At 42.6% G+C, this 20,096-nt stretch overlaps 1 protein-coding gene across 3 annotated transcripts in view; it reads left to right on the top strand.

Moving 5' to 3' along the window:
- LY96 (lymphocyte antigen 96) overlaps positions 1–20,096 on the top strand; it is a 505,337-nt gene that overhangs the window by 214,876 nt on the left and 270,365 nt on the right. For all 3 annotated transcript variants that reach the window (XM_078685616.1, XM_078685618.1, XM_078685617.1), the window contains one exon: positions 6,928–7,056. In XM_078685616.1, the coding sequence (XP_078541742.1) occupies positions 6,928–7,056 (129 nt within the window). The remainder of the gene's footprint in view (positions 1–6,927; positions 7,057–20,096) is intronic.

The following is a 20,096-nucleotide window of genomic DNA, read 5'->3' as shown; positions in this document are numbered from 1 at the left end:
AAAGGTATACACGTGATAGCTTATCTAGCGAGGCATTCCATTCAACTTGCTTTCCTACAGCAGACACACTATGCATCACTGCGAGCCCATGGCATTGCTGCGTCATGGGGACAAAACCATTTCTTCTCCAGCTACATCACTTACTCCTGTGGGCTGTGCATTTTAATACATCCCTCTCTCCCCTTCCAAGTTTTATTGGTTGTGAGGGACCCAGAGGGCAGATTTCTCTTAGTTCAGGGATCCCTTGGAGGGACACAGTTGCTTCTGGTCAATATATATCCTCCGAATGTTGACACGCCTGTTTTTTTCTCCACGATAGCTTCACATATAGACCGACTGAATTCCACACTATATTAATGGGGGGGATTTCAATCTTATACTGGACCCTGCCACTGACACTACCGGATCTGATTGTGTCATCAACCACAGGCTACAAAGGACCTCCTCTATCTTTTGCAGGCTGCACTTTTGGCAGACCCTTGGTGCAGCAATTACCCAGGCTCCCGTAATTATTCCTTTTATTCTGCCTTACATGGCACCTGGTCCAGAATTAACCATTGGTACCTTATGCCACAGCTTCTCTTAGACGTACAGAAAGTCAAATATTTACCCTGTGCCATATCTGATCATTCCCTGGTCTTACTAGACATGGTTTTTGGCACAGTCCCTAATCAGCGGCCTTTATGGAGATTCCCCGCTAAATCCTTATTGGAATCTGCATTTTGCAGTGAGGTGGGGGAAGCTATCACTGAATTCTTTCAATTGAATATGGGCACTGTACAGTCCCAACTTGTGCTATGGGATGCGTGTAATGCCTTTATTCTGGGTGTTTGCACTCAAAACATGTTGGTGTGTTGAGCTCAATTTGAGATGAATTTTCAAAAATGAGAGTAAGTTAAAGGATATCGACACTACCATGCAAAACTCTCCGTCTTTGACACTACTCCGAGACCGCTGCCAGCTGCTGACTGAGTTTACTGACGCAGCTGCCGGAAAGGCAAGTACATGGGTAAATATTCTAGAGCCCGGGTGTAAGGCGAGGGGGATCGACCTGGTAGAACGTTTGCACACCTCCTTAGAACACAATACCAGTTGACATACATAACTCACCTATCTACAGACTCTGGTGACTTACTCACAAATGTGTCAGACGTTAACACAGCTTTTCTCAATTATTATTTCAAATTATACCAAACGCGAAACCCACCTACGGGCCAAGCCCTGTCTGCCTATTTACAAGAGATAGCCATGGTCTGGTTAAACAAGAGACAGCAGGAGTTCCTGGCCTCCCCGATAGACACTGATGGAATCAAGCAGGCCATTAATGATATGGCCAGCAGTTGTGCCCCGGGGTCCTATGGGCTCTTTGGTGATTTTTACAAAGCCTATTAACACAAACTTGCTCCCCATCTCTTGGAGGTATATGACAAGGCCCTGCAGTGCAGATCACTATCACCTACAATGTGTGAAGCCATTATCACACTTTTACTCAAACCGGATAAATCCCCCCAAAAAATGTCAATCCTATATGCCACTGTCACTAATCATGATTACAAGGTGCTAGCCAAGATACTTGCTACCTGACTGGCATTACTAGTCAACACCACCCTGTGCCTCTTTCAGACTCGATTCATTCAGGGATGGTCTACCACTCTTAACCTTCGTACAGTCTTCTCGGTGATAAACTAAATGGAGACCTCTTTACCAGCTGCAGCAGTTATGCTGGATGCCGAGAAGGCTTTTGATTCCCTAGAATGGTCCTTTTTGTACGCTGTCATGTAAAAATTAGGAATCCCCATTGATTTTCTAAATCTTTTTCATTTAATATATTTCTGACCCAACTGCAAGACTGAAAGTGAATGGTACGATCACTTGTCCATTAGCTTTGACACGGAGCACCAGACAGGGATGATGTGATGCTATTTGTACACAGCCCTGCTGATAATCTGCCCCCTCTATTGCGGGAGGTGGTCCGCTTTGACATTTACTTGAGACTGGTCATCCACTGGACCAAGTCCGAAATATTCCCATTGACTCCCGCCACGACCCGGAGTGACATGGAATTTCCCTTGAAATGGTGCACTGATTCACCTAAATATCTAGGCATTTACTTACACTGTAAAGCCCCGGAGGTCATCCGTTTAAATTATGGCCCAGCGGACCGCCTCAAGACAAATCAACAAATGGACAATGCTTCCGCTCTCTATGGCGGGAAGGATTGCCATCATTAAAATGGTAGTACTACCACCATTTTTATACCTTTTTAAATATCCCCATTGCTTTAACCTTGACCTTTTTAACACACTCCGGTCACTTCTCATAAGATTGGCATGGGCGGATAAGCAACCGCGAGTGAATTGATCAACCTTGTCCATGCCATTTGAGTGGGGGGGATTTGGTGTCCCGGACTTCTATTTATATTATCTTGTGGCCCAAGTCCATTTCACATATTACTGGTGTCATCCAGATGCCCGACTTCAATACCTCAAACCTGATGGCTCTCAGGTACATCCCCAACCACTATCTACACTGCTGCCCATGGGCCTTCCATGATGCCCTACAGAAATTCAAAATGTCCCCACACATGTTGGGCATGGTCGAAGTTGCACAAATACCTAAAATACACATCTTTATACTCCCCACATTTACCACTGGTTTAACCCATTTACCACATTTAACCCATGGATACCCCCTACTATAGAAACTCTCACTAAACGAACGCAACTTACACATCGACTCTCAAAACTGGGTGACTTGTTTAATGACTCTAAACCATGTTCGACTGCCGACTTGCCCGCACGTGGTACTGCGACTCACATGGACAGCTTCTTGCTCCATAGAATACGTATCTCCCTATTGAAGACCCTCCCTTACTCCTCTTGTGAACAATTAGACTTTCCACCACTCACACTTCTTATTACTTCACCAGACAGTGCACATTTAGTATCACACATGCATCACATGTCGCTCTCCCTATGCTAACCTGTTGGCTCTAAAGTACGGGTATCCTGGGAGCAAGATTTAGATATTACTATCACTGACGACATGTGGAACTACAGTTGCTCCCAGACGCTCTATGTCCCAGGCAACTATAGACATAAATTATTACATTTTAAATATCTTCATAGAGCCTACGTTACTCCCAAGCTATTGGCAAAGATGAACCCTGCAGTTTCAAGCACGTGTGTGCGCTGTGGCACCCTTGGGGCTGATTTTTTACATCTTGCATGGCATTGCCCATCAGTGAGCACATTTTGAAAGACATTTTTTGACAACTGTCCATCATCATAGAACAACCTATACCCCCCAACCCTTTGATGGCCCTTTTGGGATATGTCAAGCCGTTGAAGAGAAACATTAGAATATTTTCAGCAATGTTATGTTATGTTTTGGCAGCTTATATAGCGTTCGATTACCCAGGGGTGTCCTGGCGCTAGTTACCCTTCCATTACATAAAACAGCAGGCGTAATGGGAGATGAATGTGTCATTACTTAACAGAACTATTTGTCAAAAAGCCATGTTTCAGACTTTTCCCAAAAGAAAATAAATCAGTGGAATGTTTGAGATAGTCAGGGAGGTCAATCCAGGGTTTTGCTGCCCGAGTTCGAAGCTTCGACCTCCCCAAGTGGCTTTTTTAATGGCTGGCACTGTAATCAACTTGGCTCCAGAAGAGCGAAGATTCCTTTTCGATGTATACCATGTGAATTGTTTAATGAGATATTCAGGTCCAATTCCATGTAGAGCTTTATAAATCGTACACAGCGCCTTGAAGCGAACTCTATTTCTCACTGAGAGCCAATGATTTTTTTTTATTTCTCTAGAAATTGAGGCAAACTTTGGTATGCTGGTAATAAGCCTAGCTGCAGCATTTTGCAGCGTTTGGAGCTTATTCATAAAGCGTTCCTGGATGTTTAAGTACAGGCTGTAATCAAGCTTTGATAGGACCAAAGCGGTAACCACCGTCTGTCGACTGCCCAATGGCAGAAAAAGCAGATTTTTTTTATTGTTTTAAGTACAAATGTGGTTTTAGAAGAAACTGCATTTATTTGGTCTCCGAAGTTAAGTTTGTCATCAACAATTACACCTTGGTTCTTCACCTTCTTCGCAGGTACAGGAATGGAGCCCATGGATGACGGCCACTAGTTGGGGGTCCAGAAGATAGGGTCATTACCAAATAGAATTACCTCTGTTTTGTCATAGTTAAGTTTTAGACAATTGTCCCCCATCCAGTTGCCTACTGCTTCAATGCAGTCCTGAAAACGTTTCTCCATCCCAACCTCCTGCCCGGGTAGCAGGGACAGCACAATTTGGGTGTCGTCTGTGTACGAGGCAAGATCAATGGCCTTGTTGATAGCTAAGCGACGGGTGTCACTACACTGGGGCAGAACGCAAACACCATTACTATGGACATGGATTCGGGATCTCATTTATTGTGATACTGTGTGATACATATGCCACACTTTTACCCGCCACATTGCGACCCTGTGACATTTGGCACCTGCTCAAGAGCTACCTACAGGCCCATTCCATAGATCTAAGACCATGAGTACATCTACACGTTGGTGGTATGTTATTATCACGTCAACCTGGTAATATGTCCAACATTAGATACAACCAATGAGAGCACTATTCGAGACTCTGTGACTGTGATAATACTGTGATTGTATTTCGTAAGATTCCTGTACTGTAACTGTTTTGTTGGATCATTATGTGAACTTTGGTCCTCTGTAATAGTTTAAGTTTTTGTGTTGTTTGCAAGAGGACGTTTATATCTGAAATGATGTCAATGTTGGTCCAGCTTATTGTGGAGCACTGGCTTGTTAAATCCTTGATTGGTTGTAATGTCTCTTGGAAAAAAGCAATAATAAAAAAATATTAAAAGAAAAAAATAAGAGTACACGAAGAATGTTTCATCTGAATCAATCCATGAGGTTCCAAAGCCTCCATAAATTTACATAGGTTTAGATATGATATGCTTTTTTATTGTAATCTAATTTTTAGATCATATTACTTGATATCACGTGTTAGTAGTTAATATTTAATAGAACTGGCATTACTTTGCTAATTTACCTTTTTTCGGGCCCCCTTATTCATCTGACATTTTTTAAAATCTTAAAAATTATGTTTTACTATGTTTCACTCTTTAATACTAGTAATCCCCAGTAATTCTGTTTTCTAAATGCATAGCACTCAAGCACAAAGACTTTTCTTTTCTTCATATGATCGAAGATAGAATCTTGATATGTAAATAGATACTTTTATTATCGCATTACTGATTTATATCATGAGATATACGCTTGTTAAAATGTTTGGGTCAATTTATGTACCTTTCTTATATTATGCTTTGAAACAAATACAATTATTTAACTGGTGTCACATAAAAAAAATACCAACATCGGACCAATAAAAAGTGCTGTATAAGGAATGTTGTGCAGAAGTGGTAGTCCGTTCTGGAAGCATGGCGCTAATTACGGAGCCAGCAGCTTAGCTTGCACTCCTAATTGTATTTTCAGAATAATTTGGCACTGATAAAGCCAATCCTAGAAATGTAAAGAAATATAGGATCTTAAAACGACGACGGAATCAAAAATGTCTATAGACTCAAGATTCTTTTCCATGTTTCTGATATTTTCCCGCTGCGGCAACTTTCATTAAGTAAGTCACCTTGCTTTTCATTTTGAACAAATCCAATCCTTTTGGGATAAGCATAAAATCGCGAAGGGAATTGCAAAGCAACATAGTGTGCCATATTTTGGATCAAGAATGCTTCCAGAAAAACTGAAGATCTGTGAAGTACGAGCACACTTAGGGGGTTTATTTGCAAGCCCCTTTCGCCACCAGTGCATCACTTTTAATATGGGAAAATAAGCCACACTTAGATATGCCAACCAATCAAGATTGCAAAATGAGGCTGCCTGTCAATTCAATACAATTTGTATTGAAGGACTTTCAGCAATTGGTTTTACTTCTGAAAGAGGTAAAAGAGGCGTTTGTGCTTATTTGAAATAAGTAACCGAGGGCCACACGCATGAAGCTATTTTGCGTTAGCAAACTGACCAATTCACAGAATCAGCCCATTTACAAATGTACCAACCAGTCATTTTTGAGACTTAGGGGATTATTTACAAGCCCCTTGAGCCACTGGTGTATAATTTGTTATGACTTTCTGGCATCGCAGAGTGCAGGCTCATATCTACGAGGTCATGCAAGGTATCTCTGCATGGCTTTTCATGGCCTTGTAGATATGGAGTAAGGCAAGGCAGCACAGCGCAAGTCTCTGCATTGCCTTACACCGCTTCAAGGAGGCATTGCAGTGGGTGTTCCCACGCATTACCCATGGGTTTTGATGCACTCCCAGATTTACAAGGCTCTGTAAACACGGGAATGCGTCAAAACTGTACACCTAACCAGGGCAGGCATAACAAGGAGAAATATCTTTATTTCTCCTTGTTTTTATCCCTTTTCACTGGTTGGCATCAATGTGCGCCTAGGTTGCAATCTACCATGTCCAGTTGAGTGCGGTAGGTGCTTAACACTTTTTGGCGCTATTTTTATTTCAAACTTATTTATATTTCCGCCCTGTTGGGTCATAATTTATGGACAGGTGTTCTAGGAACATTATGACTAGAGGGAAATGCTAGAATTAAAGAAACGAACATCAAGATGTGAAGTGCCTTAGCGAATCAGAATAATACATTACTTCAGGGGGAGCATTTGTATGATACCTTGAGATCTTTGTTTGATACAGTGCTTTATGAGGTTTTACAGTGACAGTTGGCATGGTAGATTTGGTAATACCTTCACATCCATCAAAATGCTCAAGCTGTAGGATTCTTAATAAAACAAGCATCCTCAACTATCAACAATGTACGCCCAAGTGTGAATTAAAGTTAGCACACTAAGTAAAATGTTTCTGTTTTGTCTAGGTTTTGATGTAAAAAACTTCTACGTGATCCTGGACATATGGTATGAGAGTATGAAAATATTGGAACGCACACTCGATGCATGCACTGGACATGATGATGAAATGGAATTTTGTGGAAACTTAAAAGGAGGTATGTAACTCGGCTCGATGTTTCCATACCAAAAGAGGGATTTGTGTTGTGCAATAAAGATGGCAAACACAAGGAGATGATGAACGGAGCGCTGAAACTTTTCAAACACCCCCAGTCACAGATCTGGGTTGAATCATTTATTGCATATAGCTGTGTCTGACCTGGGGTGGCAAAGTGAGCTAAAGAATGATGATGGATTCAACCCAGATCTGTGACTGGGGATCAGTGTTTGGAAAGTTTCAGCACTCCGTTCAACAACTCCTTGGGTTTGCTTTGTTCGCCCTAAGTTGGCAGGGTATGCCCAGACGTGGGTCCCTTGCTCACTTTGCCACTGGATTCAGACTAGCCTGACTGATGAGGGCTGTTAGCCCGAAACCGATCTCAGGATGCTTGTTACCGGGCCAGGGAAGAAATGGCTTCACAGTTCGGGCTAGACTGTTCCCATGAGGCACAGGGTAAAGACTGATTTACATATAGCTGTGTCTGAGCTGGGGTGGCAAAGTGAGCTAAAGAATGATGATGGATTCAATCCAGATCTGTGACTGGGGGTGAGTGTTGGAAATTTTCAGCACTCCATCCATCATCACCTATTGTTTGCTGTGCAATAAAGATGTACAGGACAAATTAACAAAGTTAGCTTAGGCTTGTGTGTAATCTGCACACATAGCAATTAGTGTACAGTTGCTCAGAAGTTTATAGTTACACATCCACACCCCCTGAAAAAATGGGAGTAGCCTACATTACAGGTGTAAATTACAATGAAATAACAGTACTAAGTCTAGCACCACACATGGCCAACCCTTGGCAGTGCAACACCCTTCCAAAGAAAATGATAGAGGGAGGGACTTAAATGTAATCCACATTTGAAATAATGTTAATTTAAATTAAAATATTTCAAATAGTTATGAATATAAATAAATATAATTTAATGTTAACAAATATATAAAACACTGCTCATATTTATTTTAATTATCAAATATTTTAATAACTTCTTTGCATTTAAAAAATAATGTAAAAATATTTTTTTTAATTTAACCTACATAAAAATGTATGTTAAATAGTTTATTTTTAATTCAAAATTTAGTTAACATTGATGTTGCATTTCTTACTTTATTTCTTCATTTAAAGTAAACATAAAAATAATTTGCAGTAACATTTAACGTGAAAATATTTTTACTAACATTAACCAAGTTGAAATAGCTTTTTTAAAAACTTGTTCCTAGACTTTACCATGCGGAGATCTCCACCCCAACTATGGAGTCTCCCTATGGCAAAGTATAGAGAAAAGTAAAAAGGTTTATTCAACTTTGAAAAAGTCTATAACAATATGTGCTATGAAAAATATTAATTTCCGTTAATTCTATATATTTATTTTAAATGTAAAACTAAAGCACTATTGACAAAATATTTACTTAAAAATGTAATTATTCAAAATAGTTTCAATTCAATTACAATTAGTTCTTTGAAATAAATTAAAAAATAATTTCCCACCTACATTTATATGCATCAATAATTGTTAAAAGTGATGTACAGAAATAATACAAAACAGTTATTTTCACATCAATATTTAAATCCCCAAACATATTTTATGATTAAATTAAAAGTATGCACTATTTGTATATATTGTTTAACATTAAATTATATTTATTTATAGTGAATGAATTTAATTTAAGTTAACATTATTTCCTATAGCGTTTTATTTGATGTCCCTAACTCAATTGGTTTCTATGGAAGGGTGTTGAAGTACCAGTGGTAGGCTATATGTCATACTGGACCTACTCCAGCTCTGAGTACTACCATGTTGGGACCCTCCTTGGCTGTTGTAACTTTATAAGGGCAGTTTGTGAATAGGTATGTGGGTATTCTTAAGTAGGTGGGTAAACGTCCTTCGCTAAACCCCTCCCTGACTATCCTTTAACCCCTCACTCCCCATTCCCCTCTCTATTAGTAAGTATTCTGCATTTTCTGTACACTCCCCTCTGTTCTTCCCACATTTACAACAGAAATGTATATTTACTTGTGCAGAGACTTCACACCCAGGGCAATGATCTAAGCACAGAAAAAGATAGGAGAGGTAGAGGCCTAAACCCTGCACGTAGGTTTGTGACCTGCATTTTGTAGGACCTTTTTTAGTACTACAAAACATACTAACAAATGGAGTTTGGGAATAGGCCCCTGAAAGTTGAACTTTCACCTCAAATGTGCCGATGTCTTTTTGAAGATGAAGATAGAATTGCTCAGAATGAGTTCCCCTTCCTCTGCTGTAATTTCACCTGCACCATCAGCATGGAGAGCCCCACAACTAGACCTATGAGTGCACCTCTACTGTCAGCATCCTGTGCAGGTAAGAGTGGTGTGGTGGTGGGTGATTCAAAAGACGACGACGGGGGAAATTAATTATTTATTTCATTTTCCCTTGTTGTCTTCTGTCAAATCCGAAGCCACCCTGCCCACAGCGCCACCGATCTTGCCTGCATGGCTGCTCCTGCTGTAGTCAACCCCCAGACCGCTTTGACACTATTTGGAACAAATTTGATTTTGTTATTCATTTTTAGCCAAATCCTTGTTACTTTAACAATAACTGCCCTGAGTAATCGCAATTAAATATTCATTCACATCCGGCATTCTCACAGCAATGGTGACAATCAAAATAATGCTTTGAGGATGTTCACCATTTCATTTGGGAGAAATCTGATAAGTCTTCAAAATGAAATTCCACTCTCTTTGCCTTCCTTCGTCTTTCTATGTCCACAATTAGGGCCCGATTATGAGTTTTGGCAGTGTGGGAGCAGGCTGCCACACCACTGCCACGTTCCCACACTGCCAAACAGGGCTACTGCCTGCCAGATTATGACTGAAATCATAGTCTGGTGAGCAGGTGGAGGGGTGGTCCTGTGGCGGTGCAGTAAAAAGCCTGAAATGTGAAACCATAATTCTGCACTGTAGCAGAACTGCCACAGCGCTTTCCAGCTTAGCACCATGCCATGTTGAAACTGAGGGTGCTTGCACACAGGGGGCACAACATGTGCCCCCCTGCATGCACCAACACACATGCGGCAAGGGGGCCCTGTATGAACCCTTTGTTTCCTGACCAACAGCAGTTTCATGGAGTAAGAATCTCCATGAGACCACAGACAGTCTGGAAACTCATAATATGCATAGTGGTGCCGCAGTGGCACCACCAGGATATTGTGAGCCACTGACTGCCGCTACACCGCCAGGGAACGCGGTTCCCTGAAAGTTGCGGAGATCCAATGGCAGTCTGACCGCTGGTGCAGAAGTGGCCGGACTGCCACCATGAGTTTGGCGGTTCACGGACCGCCAAACTCACTTAGCTCTGTAGAAAGTGATGTCTGATTCTGCCATGTAAGAGGAAGAAGGCGATTTAGAGAGGAATATCTTAGTATACAAGGATTGAGGTAGAGCAAAAGGTAAGATAGAAAGACAAGTGTGTTAGTGAGAGGCAGAGGCAGAAAGAGCTAGAAGGAGAGACATGAGGTAGCAAGAGAAGACTAGAGAGAGTTTTGAGGTAGACACCAGGACACAGACAGAAGAAGTAGAAGAATGCAGGTTAGGCGAATAGAGTAGTTAGTCAGTGAGAAAGGTAGTGAGGGTGTGAAATGTAGAAAGATGCATGCAGTTTTGAGAGAAAAGAGGTGAATTAAAGAGACAGTATCAGACAGACAATGAAAGGTGATATAGAGGTAGATAGGCAGATAGTTAGGTAGAGGGAGTGCTATGACATAGAGAGTGAGATATTCCCAGAGGGGAGGTAGAGAAATGTACAAGGAGTGTGAGGGAAAGAGGGGCAAGGTAGAGAGGGTAGTTGCAATATAGAAGGAGGTTCAAAGAGAGATGACAATGAAACATATATTGACAGAACAAAAGAGGTAGAAAAAGAGAGGTAGCAAGAAAGGAGTAATATAATGGGAGAGGTGAGGTAGAGATAGGTATGGTGAGTAGAGGAGGTGAAGAGGTTAGACAAATGGTTAGATAAAGTTAGGAAGTTAAAGAGAGGCAAGGTAGAGAAAGATAATATAGTGAGAGAAATATGAGGTAGGGAAATGAGGTGCACAAAGGTGATGTAGAGAGACAGGTGAGAGGGAGGTAGAGAGAGGTACAATACAGGAAGATGAAGAGAGAAGTGAGACAATAATGAAATAGATGAGTAGAAATACAGCGTGGTGAAACAGCAGTGAGGTGCAGAGAGAAAGGTGAGGTAGCAAGAGAGTCGAGCAATAGAAAGGAGTATATAGAAGTAAATATATTGAGACAGGCAGGCACAGAGAGATGTAGCATGTGGTAGAGAAAGGTGTGAGATGGGAAAGACATACATCACTTCACTCTATGCCACTGCACTCTATGCCACTCTAGTCTACTCTGCACCACTCCACTCTATGCCACTGCACTCTATGCCTCTGCACTCTAAGCCACTCTACTCTATTCTATACTACTCCACTCTATGGCACTCTACTCTGCACCACTGCACTCTAGGTCACTGCACTCTACGCCACTCTACTTTCCTCTGCACCACTTCACACAATGCATCTGTAGTCTGTGTCACTGCACTCTACTCTACTCTTCACTACCCCACTCTACTGTACGCTATTCTACACCACTTAACTCTATGCCACTCCCTTCCACCGTATGTAACTCTATACCACGCTGCTCCACACAGTGCCACTCTACACTGTACCCCTCTCCACTTCACTCAATGTCACTCTATTCTATACCTCTTCACACTACACCACTTCAAGCCACTCTACTCCCCTCTATGCTACTCTAATCTAAGCCACTCTACTCTACTCTACTCCATGCCACTCTACTGCGATTCACTCCACTCCACACCATTCTACGCTATGCCACTCCACTTTACTCTTTCCAACTCCATTCTGTAGCACTCCAGTCTACCCATTTTACTCGATGGCACTCTACGCTATGCCATTCCACTTTATGCCCCTGCTTTCTATGGCACTGCACTCTACTCCACTCTACGCCAGTCCACTCTACTGTACGCCACTCCATTCCATTTTATGCCACTCTACTCTACACCACTTAACTTCACACCAATTTACTAAACGCCACTTCGCTCTATGCCACTTCACTCTGCATCACTTCACTCTACACCACTCCGAGCTACTCCACTCCATACTACTTTACTCCACTCCACTCCATTCTACTATGCACTGACTGTTCTGCATTACCCCCTGCCCCACTCGCAGCAGCTATCCTTTAACCTAGCCTGGTGCCATGCACTGACCCACAGGCTACCTATTTAGGAATCGTCTTCCTCCGGGAAACTTCACCTTGTACAGGAGTCCTCACTGAGAGCCTACTAGCTCCAGACAACAGCTCATTTAGATGAGAGACAACATATATAGAACAGAACAAAGTGTTAGTCTTCAATGACACAACATAATCAGATGTTTTGATTTTCGTCTTTTATTTTCAGCTATGCAAGTTATGCAGATGACGCAACCAGCCAACGCGTTTACCCAATCATGGGCTTCTTCAGGGCAAGAACATTTTTTGGGGTCAAAAGATACTCCTTCATATGTAGTGAAGGAGGCAGCGAGAACTTGTTATTTTCTGAATGGAGAAAAGCTGTACTCTCGAGTAAGCGAGAGGAATTCTCACTGGGTATCCCCGAGTCCCATAGCAGCTGCAGCATGTACTTGGAGCCGTGTCCGGAAGCCGTCTTTCAGGCAGTAGGTTGGCAGTGCAGTCGTCTAGGACCCTGCTGCTTGGTGCGATTACAAATTACCTCCAGACACCCAAGCCCCATTAGATAGCCAAGTACTTATTACTCATAAACCTTGCCCTGTGCACAGATCTTCATGGAGCTCTTCATGCAGACCGTCAAGAGTTATTAGGTGGCCATTCCCCTACTATGTACACCCTTTGCCTTGTACTGAAGTCATCATGGAGAGCCCTCTCCCTTCATTTTTTGTTTTTTGATCATTTACATCAGACTGTAAATTATATTTTTATTGCAGAGTCAAGGGGTATACAAGCAATCATCTCTACAGGTTTGCCTCTGGCAGCTGTTGTCCACAGGGCATAAATAAACATCACACAGCCACTTAGCCCAAATCCCGGAGGCCGGGCGGCGCAGGCCGTAAAAATGCCAGAGGCAGACAAGAGTTAAAGAAAATAGAAATAAGATCATAGAAGAACAATCGTTTCCGGTCGATAAGACAAGCCCTCTCCCTTCATACACTTAAGCTCCATTAGGTGGCCAAGCCCCCACTATATACAGAGAGACCACTCCTTCCAGTAAAACCAAGCCCATTTGGTGGCAACCACGCTACTAAGTACACCCTCCTTGTACAAAAGTCCTTATGGAAGCCCGCTCCCTCCAGACTACCATGCCTCATCAGGTGGCCGAGCCCCAACTATGCACACCCTTTGTTTTTTACAGAAGTCATTAAGGAAATCTCACTCCTCCAAGTCATCCAAGACGCATTCGATACTCAATCACTCTTCACTGAATGGCAGGTTCTCGAGACAGAAGTCCCTACTATGCACACCCTTCACCTTGTATAGAGATCTTCATGTGGAGCCAAATCCCTCCAGACACCCAAGATCCTTTAACTGGCCAAGTCCCTACTATCCACACCCTTCAACTTGTACTCAGGTCCTCATGGAGAGCCTACCCCCTGCATACACCCACGCTCTATTAGGTGACCAAGCACCTACTACAGACACCCTTCGCCTTGTACTGAAATCTTCGCAGAGAGCCTACTCAATTCAGACAACCAAACACTATTGATGGCCACGCCCCTACTAAGCACACCCTTCCCCTTTCACAGAAGTCCTCACAGACAGACCCCTCTCTCTAGACATCCAAGACCTAGTAGACAGCCAAGCCCCTACTATGCACATCCTTCAACTTGAATAGAAGACATCAAGGAAAGTCCACTTATTCGAAATGGGAATTTGATACTCAAGTATTTATTTAGCATTCTGTGCACAGCTCTTCATAGAGAGGCCAATTTCTCCAGACCGTGAAGCCACATTAGGTGGCTAAGTTCCTACCACCCATACGATTCAATTGTATAGAAGTCTTCACGTAGAGCCCAATCCCTCCAGACACCCACGCCCCCTTAGTTGGCCAAGCCCCATGAGGTAGTCAAGCCCTTCCTACACACACCCTTCAACTTGTACTTAAGTCATCATGGAGAGCCTAGTCCCTGCAAACACCCATGCCCCATAAGGGGGCAAAGCCCCTACTAAGCACATCCTTTGCTTTGTACAAAAGTCTTCATGGAGAACTGTTATAATCTGGCAGTTGGTACATTCCGACCCCCCCTCCTTCCTCCCCCTTGGTTCATGCTTACCTTGTTCTGAAGATTCCACAGCTGACTCCAGCTGACTGGCTTGTGGTCGTGTAACAGAATGAAGTCTTCTTCAACACTTTCCCTAGTGTTGTCTTCAATTGCATCAAGAACTTAATCCCTTCAGAAACCCAAGCCTCATTGGGCTAGCAAAACCCTCCTACAAAGCACAACCTTCAACTTGTACAGAATTTGTCACAGAGAGTCCACTCCCTTCCGAAACCCAAGCCTCATTAGGTGGACAACCCCCTACTGCGCACACCCTTCACTTTCTCCAGAAGTACTCATCGAGAGCCCACTCCCTCCAGACAGCCAAGTCCCATTACATAGCCGAATACCTATTATCATGGAGAGGCCAGTTTCTACAGACATTGAAATCCCATTAGGTGGGCAAGTCCCTCCTGTGCTCACTACTATGCACACTCTTTGCCTTGTACTGAAGTCCTTACGGAAAGTTCACTGCCTCCAAGCCCCCAAGACCCATTAGGTGGTCAAGCGCCTACTATGCACATCCCTCACCTTGTACAGAAGTCTTCACAGAAGCCTTCTGCCTTCAGCCTCCAGACACCCAAATCCCATTAGATGGTCATGCCCCTACTATGAACAAAAACAAAGAACCTCTCCCTACACATTAATACACAGGTAATACATCCTAAATTCGAAAACACAACTTTGTCCCACAAGATCGTTGTTTTTTAACTTTTATTTGATCAAAAATCTCTTTTTAGTTTATATATAAATTCATTTGTATAAAAAACATTACTGTACAGAATTCAAGTAAAGCAGCCCCAAGCAAATATTAAAAAAATATACAACAGCAAAATAACACCACATACCACAAAGACACCAATCATACCATACATATAACAATTGTGGGAGGCGAAAATTGAACACGACTCACAATATTACAAAAAAGTTACAATAAATGAAATTCAGAAATAATTTCAAGACAAAAAACAGCGCCGCCACGTGTTTCGGGGTGGAACCTTTGCCAACAGTTCATACGTCAGGGTGCAGAAGATACAATTCACTTGGTGATCAGATACCATCCGTAGATCCTGAACATATATAAATTACGTGGTGTGAGGGGCTCTGTATCAAAATACATTCATGAGTATATAAATTGTCATGATTGCAGACGTGGTTGGCATTCGAGCCCAGACGATGGTTGGCAAACTCACGGAGTTCCTACTACTGCGCATGCGCTAGATCAAAGCATGCGCAGTACCGAAGAATGAGAAATTTAAGTTTGCCCCGCGCTTACGGACTTGCTTCGCGTTAATGAGCCAGGTTCCTGTTCCGTTCCGGGTCATTTGTCGGCGTCCGAGGAGGTAGGAGATCTGCGTGAAGCTCGTTGGTCTGTGGCGGCTTATAGCGTAAGTAGTCACCGCGCGTAAGTGTATTTTGCGGGTTCATTTGCAATCTATGCACCCGCGCATAATTCCGATCCTACGTTTCTGTTGCATTAGGTCGTGAACACGGCCTCCGGTCCGCCGTAGTGTTAGCGATTGTTTATACTAAGGGTTGTTTCTTTAGTAATCGCTTAATGGCGCAAATGTTTCTATGCATTAAGTCTTGATCCCTGGTGGGATTTCCTCCTGGAGTTTTGTTTGTTTACTAACAGAATTCTTTAGGGAATGCTGATGTTAAAGCTTTCCTCTGGTTAATTCGAGAATAATATAAGAGTCTGTGGCAGGTTAACAGGCTTTGATGAGAAACGTATATTGAGCCATATGATTTCGGAATACCATCTTTGCGTGTTCCATTATAATAGTATTGAATCCTATCGGTGAACAGCCTTTACGACGCGGCTGTTACACCGCCGTGCCGTTACAACGCGGTCTTTTCAGCGCAAGTCGTAACCACGACTTGCGCTGGAGGGAGCTGCAGGACAAGGAATTTTTTAATTTACTATCCAACACCTTCCCTACTGTACGTAGGCTGGTGTTGGAATAGTAAATTAAAAAATTCCTAAGTCCGCACCCCCTCCAACGCAAGTCGTGGTAAGGTATACATATATCTTAAAGACGATTATAGAAACAGGAGATACTAGGAAGAAGCTATTATTCACTCTCCGTTTTTTTTTTATTGCAGCACCTAAACACTGAGGGAGAATCTAACAACAGCACCTACAACACTGAGGAAGAATCTGATATTCAATTATAGTGAAGACTGAAGAATTCTTGTATTCCCCTTCCTACCCTTGTTTTGTTTCCCTCTTTCCCCCTAGTCACCCTCACATGTATCAGTGTCTGAATCTGGCATGTGTTGATGACAGAGTGAAGTTGGGGACTTAGCTTCTGGGATCACGACACTCCTGAGACAACAAGACTCGAGCATTACAGAACGCGAAGCCTTTATCTCTTTGTCTCCCGAGTGCCATGGATCTCACGCTTACCGATTTAGCCACAATGATAGGGAATCTCCAACAAGAAACCCAAGCCCTCTCTAATAGAGTAGAAACTTTACACAGAGACAGAGAGAGAGAAGGAGGTGCCGGGGCTAGTGCTCCAAATCCAGTAGTGCAAGTAGTAACTCCCCAAACCATCCCCATATCCCTTCCTGAACTCTTTTATGGCGATCCCACAAAATGTGCAGCATTCCTCACCCAATGCCAGTTACATTTTCTATGTAAAGCATCCTGTTTTCCTAACGATCAAGCTAAGGTGGCATTCGTTATTTCCTATATGGGGGGTTCAGCTGCAAATTGGACCATTCCTCTTATTGAAAAAGATGATCCCTTGCTATTAAACTATGAGGATTTCAAGAAAGAACTCTGTAAATTATTTGATAAACATACATTCACACATGCTGCGGATACAGAGTTGTTAAACCTGAAGCAGGGCTCTAAAGACATCACTACCTACATATCTACATTTAATAGACTTGTAGCGGAAGCAGAATAACCAGCTGAGAAAAGAAGTGCCCTCTTCTACAAAGGTTTGCGCGATGAGCTAAAGGATGCTCTAGCACATGTAGTCAATCCTCCAGAGTCTTGTACCGTTCTTATTGATCTAGTCGTGAAATTAGATCACCGACTAGGCGAGAGAAGAAGGGATAGATTCCGTTTAGATTACAGTAGAACAGGAAATCGTGAGAAGAAACCAGAAACTGAAACAAAACCTGATGATTCTGAACCTATGCAGATTGGCAGCATTAAAGGGCCTCTCACTGAGTTAGAAAAACAGCGGACACGGGACAACAAATTATGTTTGTATTGTGGGAAAGCGGGACATTTTCTAAAATAATGCACAATAAAGCCCAAACAGTTTCGTAAGGCGGAAAACTAGGAGACCCGAAGGTTAAAGAGACTGCACCATCGGTTCGTTCTGGACACATGGTCTCATCATTATTGATTAACAAAGACCACTTTTTTATTCCTGCACAACTCCATTGGAATAATTGTACTGTAAACGTTTCCATTATGATAGACTCAGGAGCATCTGGAAATTTCATAGATAAACAATGGGCTATAGAACACTCCATTCCATATGTATTCAAGAGGTCTGAGAAGAGGTATTCACTATTGATGGGAGTTCACTCAAATCAGGTCCCATTACGAATAATACCATTCTTCTAGAACTCTGTAATTATTCCACTCATTGGGAGACGCTCACTTTTGATCTGATTTTATCACCCCAATTCCCAGTAGTACTCGGGATACCTGGTTACGATATCATAATCCCTCTATTGACTGGCAGCATTCTCAAATCTTGTTCAATTATGAAAATTGCATGACCCACTTAAAAGATTCGGCAGAAATGATAAAGACGCCAACAACAGGTGCTATCACAGTAAAAGGCTCTCTTGAACCTGATCTTCAAAACACAATGGTGAATCCGATTGCCCCCATACCTGAGGAATACACAGTTGAGACACCAGACGTGGTTTTGCCTATTGAATACCAATCTTTTCAGTCTGTTTTTGATAAAGAACAAGCAACCAGTTTACCACATCATAGGGTATACGATTGCCGTATAGATCTACAACCAGGGGCACGTATACCTACTAGTAGAGTTTACTCCTTAACCGAAAAAGAAAACCTGTATTTGAGAGAATATCTTGATACGATGCTGGAATTAGGTTTCATTCGTGTCTCTAGATCACCTGCGTCCTCAGCTCTCCTCTTTATCCCTAAACGAGAAGGCGGTCTGCGCTGTTGCATAGATTACAGATCGCTCAATGCAATCACTATTAAGAACAAATACCCGTTACCACACATCTCTCTACTAGATCAAATTAACGATGCCAAATGGTTCACGAAACTAGACCAGCGAGGAGCCTATCACCTTGTCAGAGTTAAAGAGGGAGATGAGTGGAAGTGTGGTAAATAAATAAATAATACCTCTATTTTTGACTGGATATAACAATAACAGATAGCTCAATAAATAAGAGTCAAGATTCGAGGTAGTAGGAGTTTGCAGGTTTAATACAGCATAAAGGACAGGAACAGGACAACCTGCACGGACAAGATCTGGAATGGCTAGCAACTTTTAATAACAGTGCACAAGCATATATAGTTAAACAAAATACATGATGTTCAATACAATAGGCGTAGCAGTGGGCAGGGCCTGTAGCAGTCGCGAAAGATAAGGGTGAAAGTAGGTGTAACAAGAGGCGTGAACAGGGCGTATACATAGACATGTGATGTAAACGTAACAGAATATGTCATGAATGGGGCGGAAACATGGAGGGGGCTACCTAAGGAGCCGGGACCTCTAACCTAGTGGTGCGCGCAAACTGACAATGACGTGTTACTAGGGAGAAGCTGGGGGCTATGACTTCTGCGCTAGAAGGAGAGACTGAAGTCTGGAGAGTCAGAGCGACATGTACCTAAACGCTATCTAGTATCTGATGTTTAGAGAACATGTTGATAGAATCCACAAGTTATCAGGGTAAAGGCTAACAGATTCTAAGACTGGTGCATGCATTATTCTACATGTAGTGTGTGTTGAGGAATATTAAATGACCATAAATACAGTATTTCTCTTACATGGAGACGTAAAGGCTAGATGATGACTGAAACTATTGATGCGATTCAGTAGCTTAGGAATGCAGGGAAGGAGAGCTGGACTGATAACTGGAATCATAACATACTCTTGGCAGACTGGCAGGCAGAGCCAGGCCGAGCCGGGCACTGTGAGGCAGTAAGTAAGTGAAGGGTCAGGGATACAGGTGGGGGCTGTATCGCTCCTCAGCGAGGGTTCAGGAGACAGGAGCTGAATCTGAGTCCGGGCCCTTTTGAGGCCTAGAAACGGGGACTTTGCAATGAAATAACGTGCACACTGTGAAACATGGCAACATAACTTTACATAGGCCTGATGCTCGTAGCTTTAACGAGAACTGAAAACTGGCATACTAGAGATGGACACAACTAAAATTGCGTCTTTAATCGATCATAAGGGAATACATATGCATATTAATCATGCACATATAACATAAGATGGGGAACACGTAGGGACACAGAACATGGCAAAACTTACTTTTCCACATTCCCTCCTTGTCACTACGTTTCCATCAGGAAACATCAATATTCATGATACCATCTATCATTTCATATAGTATCATTTGCTCGTCTCGAATTGTCTTGGAACGGGATTTAGGACGGGACTTGGGACTAGGGATACAAGAGGTAGCACAAATGCCGCAAATCGCAGGGCCACATTGTATACAGAGGCAGCAACTGAATATGATCGCTACTGC

Source organism: Lissotriton helveticus, chromosome 4_1 (assembly GCF_964261635.1).
Source record: "Lissotriton helveticus chromosome 4_1, aLisHel1.1, whole genome shotgun sequence".
In the NCBI taxonomy this organism is placed as follows: Eukaryota; Metazoa; Chordata; class Amphibia; order Caudata; family Salamandridae; genus Lissotriton; species Lissotriton helveticus.
Note: the sequence above shows the minus strand (reverse complement) of the source record. Positions and strands in the feature narration are given on the sequence as shown.